This window comes from Dermacentor variabilis, chromosome 5 (assembly GCF_050947875.1).
Source record: "Dermacentor variabilis isolate Ectoservices chromosome 5, ASM5094787v1, whole genome shotgun sequence".
In the NCBI taxonomy this organism is placed as follows: domain Eukaryota; kingdom Metazoa; phylum Arthropoda; class Arachnida; order Ixodida; family Ixodidae; genus Dermacentor; species Dermacentor variabilis.
Window position 1 is genome coordinate 152845595 of NC_134572.1, and position 12207 is coordinate 152857801.

The 12207-nt window shown below is 46.6% G+C and overlaps 1 protein-coding gene across 3 annotated transcripts in view; it reads left to right on the forward strand.

The window, feature by feature from the left end:
* The window catches only part of LOC142583254 (eukaryotic translation initiation factor 4B-like), a 44561-nt gene that overhangs the window by 797 nt on the left and 31557 nt on the right, over window positions 1-12207 (forward strand). For 2 of the 3 annotated variants that reach the window (XM_075693649.1, XM_075693647.1), the window contains exons 2-7: window positions 108-248; window positions 715-902; window positions 995-1111; window positions 10055-10100; window positions 10200-10316; window positions 11486-11698. In XM_075693649.1, the coding sequence (XP_075549764.1) occupies window positions 108-248; window positions 715-902; window positions 995-1111; window positions 10055-10100; window positions 10200-10316; window positions 11486-11698 (822 nt within the window). The remainder of the gene's footprint in view (window positions 1-107; window positions 249-714; window positions 903-994; window positions 1112-10054; window positions 10101-10199; window positions 10317-11485; window positions 11699-12207) is intronic. The other variant, XM_075693648.1, reaches the window with a different exon arrangement.

Sequence of the window (12207 nt, forward strand, 5' to 3'; positions counted from 1 at the left end):
GAACTGATCGGGAGGCGTCGCGTCGTTAGGCTACTGCCTGTGTCGCGACGCGTGCCGGCTCTGGGCTGCACTTCTCGCAGTTTGAGCCACGTGTGTTTCCGTTGCAGGAAAAAAGCATAAGGTTAAGGGGAAGACCCTCAACCTAAATGACTTTTTGGGTGGTGATCAAGAAGCGCCGTCGGGATATGCCGTGGTCAACACTCGTCGTATCAACTGGGCGGACACCATGGAAAATGAAGCCGTTGACGGTAAGGCCTTTTCGTGGGCGCACTTTGTTCTTGGCATTGTGCTATTGTTCACTTGGCGCATGCGTGTGAAATGTCATCGCGCTTGCGATGCACGCCGTGCGGCAGCTGATATTACTCGCCGGGTGCCCGTAGTAGCTACTGAACCATTGTAAGTCCTAATGCTAAGCTAAATGAACTGAAAACGAACCCTTCCGCTCTCAGCTTTGCAGCACTGCGTCCTTCAGCTCTCTTTTTTTTTCTGCCTGTAAAGTGTGATTTTGAACGACTTGGTGCTTACCGCACCTGCCGTTTGTTGAGTCTTGGGATCCGTGCATCGTATGCTGCAGTTACTTTTCGAGCACACTGCGGTGTGAGAAGCCATGCCACTTGATCTCCCTGACCTCGTTTCACTCTTCATGAGAATGTTGCGACTTTTGTAACGCGAAGCCCTTATCTTGACTCGCATGCGCCCCATTTGCATCGGAAGCAGAGAAATTCACCATCGACTACAAGAGGGACGAGAAGATCATCCTCCCTACCGCTCCAAAGGCTGCTCGGGGCCCGGACGTGGACTTATCCAGGGTCCCCAACCGACCACCCTACACAGTCTACCTGGGCAACCTACCGTACGACATCTGTGACGAAGACGTCATCAAATTTTTCCGCGGCTTGAAGGTGAAGAGCATCGTGGTACACTTGATTGATTGGGTTACTAACTTTGTCCCTTCTTTCCTTTTTCCCCTTTTTTCCCGTTTTCTTCCTTAAAGGTGTCATCCGTGCGCCTGCCTAGAGAAAGTGGTGACAAGGGTCGCATGCGTGGCTTTGGCTATGCCGAGTTCCCGGACCGTAGCACCCTCCTGGAGGCCCTGGGTTACAACAATGAGGCAAGTTGCATGTCCCTGACTGGCTTTCGGATAGTAACAGACATTTGTGCCTGTTGCTATACTGTTTCATACATAGCAGGCAATGCTGAGTAAGCGATGCAAGTAGTACAATCAAAGAGGTTTCACTACATGCATTTCGCAGTGCGGTTGTTTTTTATGAGTGGTTCTTTGTATAGAATAACTAGTTCACATATTACAATCGCGACTTGATCTAAGGTTATGTTAAATAACTTATTTGGGCAGCTTTGTGCTTCAGGTATGCAACATGTTTCAATCACAAGTGCAGCAGTGGGCTGTGGCCACTGGTTGCAGAAATGTGCCAACACATTGTCATAATTTTGTTGTACCAAAGTCTGAGACTTCATGTTACATCGAATTATGTGATGCATGTCTCTCCTTTGTGTGTAATCTTCTGTGCGCTGCTGGTTGTGAATTAGGGCAGTCATAGAAGTCGCTCTAGCCTTTGAAGTGTTGCCTGCTACGTGTAAAGTGGAGTACAGCATGCAGAGCTTGCACTGTATTCTCGAACCTTGCTTCATTCGAACCTTCAACCTTGAAAAGGTGGAGGTGTTTAATACCCCCTGACACACGGGCAAAAGTAGTCCTTTGCAGTAAACGCCCTTTTGTTACTCTGAAGGGCCCTTTGTGGAAAGGCGTTGCGCCGATGACACACGGCACCGCACTAACTTCCTTAGGCGGTTCCCCAGAGGAATGCTGCAAGAAAGATAGCACTGCTTATTAAAGCAGCAAGAGAGAAAACATTTTAAGAAGCTGTGAATTTAAATTGCATTTAGCTACTGTAGAACCCCCCAAATTTTTTTTTTCATTGTTGATGCCTTATAATGTGCATGTTCGTTTGTTTTATTTGCGTTTTTGCGCTCTTAGCAGCAATTTAAATTGGTCCAGCAACTATGTACAGTCGGTGCTTTGCAGTCATTTGCTGTGCATGCTGTTTATTCTTGTGCTGCCCAGGTTTTTGTTCTCCCTTTCTTCGTGCATGCAGGTGCAGCGCGTTTTATTCAATGTATTATTCCCACAATTGTAATAGCGTGACAGAACTGAGCAATTGCATCATGGCTCAGCGAAACGCTAGCGATGAAGCAAGAGTTGAAGTTGCTCTGACGCTTGTCACTCTCGGTTCTCTTGAAGATAACATAAACGCAGCCAAGGTGAAAGTGTTAAACATCAAATGTCGACTCATCATTTAACAGTTCCATGTTGACTGCTCTGGCACAGTACCCGCGAGCTGCCAACTTCAGAAGGTGGGCCTACGTGCCCAACGAACAATGGTTTCACGATGCTAACGTGCCAAAGACGATGCAGCAAATGACACTACTGGAATTCAACATGGCAGCACTTGCGACGTGATGCAAGCGTTTGAAAGTATAGCTAGAGTAAATCTTCACTCTTCGACAAATTACATTACCGCAAAAAATTGCCACATTTTCGCAAGGTAAAAAAATACTAATGGGCCACTGTAGTTGTGTGCCAGGTTTCTTTCTATTGACGAGTTAGGCACGCTGTGTGTGAGAGTAACACCTTTTTTGCTTGAAAAGTAGATGCGCGATCTCCTTTCCTGCAAAGGAACTTCAGTGGGAGGGAGAGCTCCACTGCGCTTGAACACCTTTCCCGTAGATGTCCCCTAACCTAAAGGACTTTAGAGTGCCTGTGTGTCAGGGGTATAAATAAATGCGTTCTCGAACTAGTTCGTTGAAGCTTCAAACAAATGTGCGGTTTATGTTGGTACAAAAGAAGGCAGACAGAATTCTGGGCTAGAGTAAAAGTTTGCTTGCATAGGAATTAATGTAAGTATTATATATCTGAAAAAAAAAAAGAAATGGGAAGGCTGATTAGTGACGCGTCTAATTTTGCGTAGCAGTTAACAGATGTTTTGCAAACTGCTGTGATGTGGTTTTTGCTGGATTGCTAAATTATAGCAACGTGATTGTGATATTCCTTTCCACTTATGTGCAGTGTAGTTTGTGCACATCCCTTGCTGCTTCAAATGCATGTCTGCTCTGGAACCAGCCGTGGTTGCTTAGTGGCTGTGACGTTGTGCTGCTAAGCACAACGTCGCGGGATCAAATCCCGGCCGTGGCGGCCACATTTCGATAGGTCCTAAATGTAGAGATGCCTGTGTATTGTGCGTCGGGTGCACGTTAAAGAACTACAGGTTGTCAATGTTAATCCGGAGTCGCCCACTACTCCGTGCTGCATAATCAGATTGTTGTTTTGGCACGTAAAGCCTCGGAAATTATTATGCCTACTTCGAATAAACTTCACTTGCGAGTTGGCACTTGTGCCATGTTTGTCTCCTTTGATGCTGTCCTGAGGTGCACGCTTGTTGAGGCCTGTGTAGAGGAGTGTGCAGCTGTTAGACTGAGCAGGTCCCAGCACCTTGAGAACGTCGGAAGTGGTCCGAAATTTCGGAGCTTAGGTTTCTTAAGCAGGCACACTTGGCGCCTATTCGTACAAAGCAAGTGGAAACACTTGTGAAGGAAGTCTCCATTGCAGGATTCTCAATGACTTAAGTCGTGTGTAGTTAGGCGAAGTCACGGGGCGCACACACAAACCTATTTCATTAGTGTTTCCCCACTGCTCGCAGGCTCATAGAATCATTGTACAAGTTTATCTCCTAATTTAAACGTCTAAATTTTTTCAAGGGATAAAACTGTGCTATCATTCTGAGGAATGACCTTCCCACCAGCCACAGAATTTTGAGACGTGTTTCGGGTGATATCTTTAGATGTCCCCATGTAACAAACGTATGTGCATGTGTTGCGTGTGATTTTGCACTGTTGCAGGACTTGTGATCTATATGTAGTGTTTGCTCAGAATTTTGATCTCCTTTAAAGGCTGTACCAGAGTATAGTCGAACCCGACTGTATCGAACCTGTTTACATCGAATTATTCTTTATATCGAACAATTTATGAACACGGTATAGTTACAATAAGTCTATGTAGCAAAAGTTACGTTTACATCAAACAAAAATAGCAGCGACTCCCGATATAACGAATGTCAAGCGGCGGAAAAGTGCCCCCAGAAGTTGGCTTTCCCTCGCGGTGGTGGGAAAATCCGGCAGTGCGGCTCCATCCAACCGCTCTCTCTACCATGACGGCGCTGCGTCGAGCGAGCCGTCGACACCCCCCTGCAAGAAATGATCCTGGCCCGCCCGCAGCACTTGCTCAGACAGCCAATCGGAGGTTCTTGTACCCTCGCAAGATTGCGCAAGTGCGAGTTCTCTCGCTGCTTTTTGGGTTCATTGTGTTTGTGCCTTGTGGGCCTTCTCCGCAGTGTTGCCGTGATGAAGCGGCAGAATTCGCTGTGAAGCTCGAAATCGTAAATCTGGTCAAATGCGGGATGCCCCCAGCGTGCAGGATTCCAATGAGCAATCTGAGCACAACCTTCAAGAATAAGGGGGAGATTAGGGCTAAAGTGAATAAACTTGCGACCCGGTGCTTGTGGCGCCCGACACGTACGCACGGCCATGTAGAAGTGGTTCATCCGAAATTGCTTTGGATGTGCTAGCTTCCGCGTGCCCGGTGATGACTGTAAATTCTGATGAGTGCGACAAAGCCGCTGCTGGTGTTCCCGAAGTTTGGACCGAGCTGTCGAAATTTCCGGAAGCCATTGACGAATAGACGGTCGGCGACTTGTGAGTGAAGATGATGGTGCCGCAACCACAGGAGAGCCTGAAAATGATGACTACATTGCTGACATCATACCGAGCACAAGTGAAAGTGGGCACAATGAGGAAAGCAACAACGGTCCTTTGCCCACATCCTCCAAAGTGATTGGTGCGCTTGCACTAGTCCGGTGCTCCTGTGCGAATGCGGAAGCTTGTGGCCTCAGCTGCTCCGACTCCTTAGTCAATGTGGAGAAGAGCGTGCGTCGCAGGCAGCGAAACTGCCCAAGCAGGAGAAAATACAGGACTATTTCATGCGAAACTAAGCTAGTTTCATCGATAAATTGATTTTATAAATGGTATGTGCTTTTATGACGTCCAAATCATTAGCAGGCTTATATCGTAATGTGCCCTATATTGAACTGATAGTCATTTTCTTGAAAGTTCGATCTAGCCAGGTTCAACTGTATCTCTTTGAATAATCCAAAGCACTGCACCTCACAAAATATCATCTGTACAATAGAACTTCAATGTAACAAACATGCATGTAAATAAGGATCAGGTATAACAATGTAAATCTAAAATGTTTCTCACTGACATGGTGCGTCATCTTCCGACTCGGGAGTCATTGTCCGGCGGCGCAGCAGAAACCTGACGAACGATCTCGCTGTTGTCGAGTTCTGTGCATGTCAGTACAGCAGTGTCAGCACCTGTGAAACTGTCAAATGAGACGGTGTCCGGAATCGCGATGCAACCACTGCGCAGGTCTCGGCAGAACATTTTCGGCATTGGTAGGGAGCACATCGGAAGGTGACAAATCCTAGGCCTCCCGGCACCCGCTTGCTGGCATTCCCCAGCGCAGTCTGCGCGGGCAATGTTGGTGCCATTAGACACTTGACGCTATGTTTCCGTATGCCGTGTTGCATCACTGCAACCTCGACACAGCACAGAAAGCAAACATCACTACACTGTCACGCCGACACCAGTCGCACAAATGAGAAACGTGGCCTACTCGCAGCGTCATGCACGAAGAGACTAATCAGCTGCTGGATTGTCTTGACATGGCTTACTAAGCTGAGACCGGAACTGCTGTAGCTACGAACCAGGCAGAAACGATGATGAGCGGGGATTTGCAGTAGTGCCACTTCGTGGGGCAACAAGGAGGCTCCATTCAAAACAAAAACGATGTTAGGCAAGTCGAACCATGCACTGGTCAGTCAAGAGTCGATGCATGGTGCTCTCGATTGAGTTGGCTCAAGGAGTGTCCGAAAAATCAGACGAGAGGTTGCAAGGTGTCCGAACTTTCACCAGTTGTTATACATTATGGTCTATAGGAGGAATGGCGGTGCCGCGAAGCAGACCGAATAATCTAGCATGTCCGAATTTTTGGAGTCCGAAAAATCGGTTGGCGACTGTAGTTAACTCATCAATTAGCACAAGTCATAATTTTTGTTTGAATTTTCAGTTAATAGACCATAGATTCGTAAAATGTTCAGCAGCACGTTGGAAACAAACAGCATTTGAATTTAAAGCCTGCTAATGCTTTACTTAGAAATTGAATTTGTTGCACTTTGCGAAAACTCATTGCATGAGGTGAAAATTGGTTGGCAGAAATAGAGGATGCTCACTCACAGGTAAGCTTACATTATATATGCATGCATTTATATGCATACTTACCCACACTCACGTGCGCTCACTCGCTAATACTCATGTTCCTTGTCATTTACATTAACCCCTTAGGTGTTTTGGGCTCGCCCAGCCTGTCGACGGCAACAATACCGTTTGTCTCTCCTCATATCAACCAGAATATCGGTTGTCCCCGTTTGCTCTCTGATCCACACTGCTCTTTTCCCTTCTCTTAATGTTATGCCTAACTCATGCCCTTGGTCTTCGCACGGTCCTCAACTTCTCGAGCTTCTTTGTTAACATCCAAGTTTCTGCCCCATATGTTAGCACTGGTAGAATGCAGTGATTGTACACTTCTCTTCAATGACTGTAGTAAGTTCCCAGCCATGATTTGGTAATGCCTGCCGTATGCACTCCAACCATTTTTATTCCTCTTTAAGTTTCCTTCACATGGTCAGGGTCCCCTATGAGTAATTGACCTAGGTAAACATATCCCTGCTCGGACTCCAGAGGCTGACTTGCAATCATGAGATTGCAAGTCAGGCCTTGCCCTTGCCCTTGCCCTTGTTGCCCTTGCCAGGCTGTTGTACAATAACTTCGTCTTCTGCATATTAATCTTCAACCCTACTCTTACACTTTCTCTGTTAATGTCCTCATCGTGTTTTGCAATTCATCCCCATTGTTTCTGAACAGGACAATGTCATCTGCAAACTGAAGGCTGTTGAGATAGTCGCTGTTCACTCTTACTCCTAAGCCTTTCCACTCTAATAGCTTGAATACTTCTAAGCATGCCGTGAATAGCATTGGAGAGATTGTTTCCTTGCCTGACCCCTTTCTTGATAGCTAATTTTCTACTTTTTGTGTGGAGAACCAAAGTATGGTGTGGAATCTTTGTAGATATTTCCCACAATATTCCTGCATGCCTCCTGTACACTGGAATGATGGAATGTCATATGTGAGGTGTAATAAGAGACAAGATGATGCATGCATTAGAAAGCCAACTGTGTTGCTGGCATTCCAGTTGAGATTAAGTGGGATAGTTGGGCTGGTCATTCAGTAGTTAGACCAAATAACTGGAGATCTTATTGAACTAGCGAAATTGGTGCCGAGGTAGTGGGAATGAAGTCAAGGACAGTGGAGGGTTAGGTGCTGGGATGAAATTAGGGAATTTGGTGGCACAAGGTGTAGTTGGCTGGCACAAGACGAGGGTAATTGGAAATCCCAGGGCAAGGCCTTTGTCGCACTGTAGACAGGAAATAGGCTGACGGTAATCATGATGCTGCAGTCAAACACTGCATGCATCAGCAGTGTTTCTGCAAGTGTGGGGAGGAAAAAAATAAATGGCTCACAGAAAATGCACGTCTGGTAGTAAAATCTAGTTAATTCGGACTTGTCCTATGATCCTGGCAGGCGTATGCAATATTTAAAGATTCGGAAAAGGGTGCACGGCACCACAAACGAAAAGGAGCAGGGGGTGCCAGTTATGTGTGCCGGGCTGCGGCACCTTGTTCAATCGTGCACGGGGGTGCAGGGTGCACCGCTGCACCTTGGGGAATCGAAGGCCTGGGTGCAGCGCACCGTGAATAGGTGCAGAAGGTGCTGAGAAACTTGGCTGAATCTAACAGACCTTTAATGGCAACAAGCTCTTTCTTAATTTAGGCACATTTGGCTGCACACTGGTTAAGTCTGACAAATGTTCAAGTGCAGAGCGCCGCAAAAGCGGCTCTAGCATCCTACCAAAAGAAAGTGGCAGATTCTGCATCGCCATTCATCAGTGGAAAACGTCAGGATCGCTGGAACATTTCATATTTAGTTGTCTTTATGGCCCTTAATTCTTGCGTTTGCCACTGCGCATGATGCCATATTGGGCTTGCGCCTTTAAAACTGTGTAGTTGCCATCCGTGATTGCGTTGATAGCGACCACAGTTTCGTCATCGTCGGTTGCGGCGAGGAATAGTTATGTCTTGACTCGGTGCAATGCGTAAGTGATACCGCAGCTCACACACTGGCATCAAATTTACCCGCTATGTTGCTACAAACACAATCCGTTGCCTATCAGCGCACTGGCGAAAAAATAATGGGAGCGCATGGTGGCGAAACTAAGTGTTTCGGATTAAGACGTGGGTTTTGCATGGCAGCCACTAATCGGTCACGAGGTGGCGAGAATTTCAACTTGCGAACTGCATTTGTACAAAGTAAGAACACTATTTGCCGACTCATTTGGTAGATGGAATTGTGTTGATGTATCAAGCCTTTGTTTATTGTTCTCTTGATACCCTCGATAATTCTACGTTCAGTTAATTTGGACATATTTTTCGGCCCCGTGAAAGCCGAATTAACAAAGTTTTACTGTAGTAGGAACATTGAAAAGTGACAAATTGATTACCCCCCCTCTTTCAAATGACTTGCTCACCAAACCCTGAGTATGTTGCTGCATATAAGAAGAGACATGCAGAAGGCTATATAACAATGGCTCCTTCCCTCCTACCGGGTGAGGTTTGTAGCAGCTTAGTTTGCCACAATAATTGCTGCTGGAAATCTGTTGCTAGTTTCTACACCTGCAAGCATGGTGGTTCAGCCAGCGTGGGGCAGATGAGTAGTGCATGAATTTCCCTAAGCTTCGTCTGCTTGGCTTCAAACGACTTGCTGACTTTGCGGCTTTGCAGATTGATCACATTCAGTGAAATGTAGTGTTAGAAATGCAACCGTTATGCGTGTGTGTGGAGTCTCATGGCCTTCATCCATATAGAGAAATCTGATTGCTTGGAAATTTACGCCAATGAAGGCTGATAAAACATAATAAACAAAGCCGCAAGCATGGAGATTGGACAAATCCACCTAATGCCCATCATTTCCACGGTAGCTGAGCGTTTGCCGTGCCAGTAATCACTCTAGAGGGCGCTCTCTTGTTTTTACTGTTTCATGTGTTTTTTATACATATAAAAAGGCCATAAGGTGGCGTTCTTGTAGTTTCTAGGCACAGTAGTCACACTATGCTGCTAATAGTGCGAGGTTTAGAGGACTTAACAGAAATTTGTTAAACTTTTTTGTGAGAGTCTTGAGGGAAGTCTCTGTATGTGACAATTTCGGAGGCAGTCATATATAAGCAAAATGGTCATAATTAAAGAAAAGAATGGAATGGTGGAATTCGAGCAGAACTCTTCTATGATGATTGTCCAAGTATCAGAACAGGCGAAGTGCATTGTGCAGGAGGTGAGCACTGCAGCCAGACTCCTCTCTTGCTCTTTCCTCTGGACACGTTGCAGGTTCTGATAGTGGCACCATGAAGTTTGCGCGTCAAGAGATTCATTGAAGAGCGGCACTTACTCAGTGGCACATACCCACATGGAAGGCCCACATTTTTAGACGGCACTAGCTTTAGGATCGGTCCACATTTGCAGTGGTATAGATAGCCGGAAAGAAAACTGGTCTGACAATACTGAGATTGCTATTCGCATCAAAAAGGCTTGCGGCACTCCGGTTGCTAATGTCCACCCCTCAAAAAATCTCGGGAAGGGGGGAATTATGCCTTCGTCTATCATATGGTGTGCAGTACTTTTTGGTCGTGAATGCGAGCAGTCAAAGATGTCTGTCTAGAGATTCTTCACAGCATTGCCTGCTATGTATGAAACTGGGTGTACTAAGATGTTGATGGACTGCTTGCCCTTAAATGCACGCGTTTGTCTTTCAGAATCTGAAGGGCCGGTCCTTAAAAGTGAGCCTAGCAGAGGAACATGGTGAGTTATTGATTATTGGCTGTCTGCTTCCAAGAGGAGCAACCTTCTCGCTGATGCTGTGCGTGCGCTGACAATGAATTGCTTTGTTCTTTTTGACAGACAACGAAGGCCGTGAGCGCGGAAACCGTGACATTGGCCGAAGCGACCGACCGTTAGGCGGGGATTGGCGATCGATGACGAGGGATGACGGGGAAGATGACCGGAGAGAATCCTCCTGTGAGTTGCTGTACTTTTTTTTTTTTTTTTTTGCTTTTGCTTTCTGCATTTTTTCAGGCAATGGACTGTTCTGTGGTTTGTTTCCCAACACACACATATTTCAGTCGACTTGTGTTCTGGGGTAAAACCAAAGGCAGTTGGCTTCTGCTGTAGCTGATTTGTTCATTGCTGGCCGCTTTGTTGTGTGTCATCCTAACATTTGTGGGGCTCTCACCCAACATTTTGGGACAAAGAAACGACAACACAGTAGTGCAAACAATCACAAGGGCATTTATTACACCTTTCATAGACTAATGCCTGCTAGCCGAGTTGCTATCCACAAAATGGGCACGCGACAAATCACGGAAGTCAGACTCACCACGACCGGTTAACGAGCGAATATGTTCGCCCCATGCTGGACTGGACACCAACGCCTGGTCGTTCGCGCGTAGGCTCAAGCAAACGACCAGGCTTCGGGGTCAGTGAGTGGCTAAGGCTTGCCGACCCCGAGCCAAAGAGGAAGAGCCTTCTCCTTTTTGTGCCCAAGTAACCCCGCCGTTAGGTTGCGTTAGTAGAGCAACACTCGTGCCATCTCTCGTACTACCCTGCTAGCATACTGACCGCCAAGTAAAGCCAGGCGGCAAAGCCGGATTGCAGGAGATGGGAGCTATGCAAGAAAACAACGTATCAGGGGACACGTGAGAGTTGCGCATCCCCATACATTAAGAACTCGCACACTGCTGTAGCCTATATTATGAAATTTAGTCAATATAGAAAGTTGTCCTAGTCTGGTATACTTCAGTGCAAATAGGCCCAGGGCTGATCAAGGCTATGTGGCCGCGACTACACAAATTGCTAACACACTTTTGGCAATCTTGGGCAAATTCTTTATGGGAAAACAAAATTGCGTTTTGCAATTTCCATACCAGACCTCTGTGGGGACATAAGCCTTGCAAGTTCTTGCTGGAGATCTTTCTTTGCTTAGTTTTTGCTCTTGTTCTGGCAGTGTTATACAAACAGGCTTGCTCATCTAATGTCCCAGCAAACCCTGATAGGATTGTATATAAACCAACACTTGCTGATGCCACAATAACATTGTGCATCTTTTCATTTGCTTTCCTGCTCTTTCCTTTCTTCTTTTGAAATTTTTTAGAGCCCTTGCTAATCGTGCCTCTGGCTTAATGTTGCAGTTGGCGGTAGCCGAGGATTTGATGATGATGGCGGCTACCGTCGGTCTGGATTTGGGCGGGACTTTGACCGAGACGGGGACCGTGACCGGTACTCAAGAGACCGACCTCGTGGGTTCGGAGACCGCGACCAAGGCTTCGACCGCGGCTTCGAGCGCAGGAGTGGGCTCGGCGGCTACGACAGGCCACGGGACAGAGACTTTGACAGGGATCGAGGTGCGCTTCGCACAATTTTTTAACATGTTTCACAGGAGCACAGTTTTTAACAGAAATAGATTAGTGCTGGTCAAGGCAGTGTGGCCGTGCCAAAACATGCTGCTGACTGGCGTTTTGGTGGGCGGTAAACCATAGCGAGAAGTTTGCCACTCATCGAGTGCATGATCGGTGACTGGGCCTGAGATAACACATGGGCTAGACTTCTTCCATAGAAGCGTCGTTTGGGCCCACGAGCAACCTCCAACAGATCTGAGCCGCCTTCCTACTAGGTTTGTCTATGTGCTGACTGGTTGAAACTGGTAAAGGGCAGACACTGGTCTTGCAGACCAAGAATGGATTTTGTAAATATTATTTTTAAAATTCTACAGCAACCGATGCATGTTCTCTGAAGATTTAACACTCCCTAGATTGATATAGTAGTTGTGGTATCATTTTATATCACACCTGTAGAAAAACGCTTTTTGTTGCAGAACTTTGTTTCCAGTCGCAGTGACCTTGGTCTCGTTTGA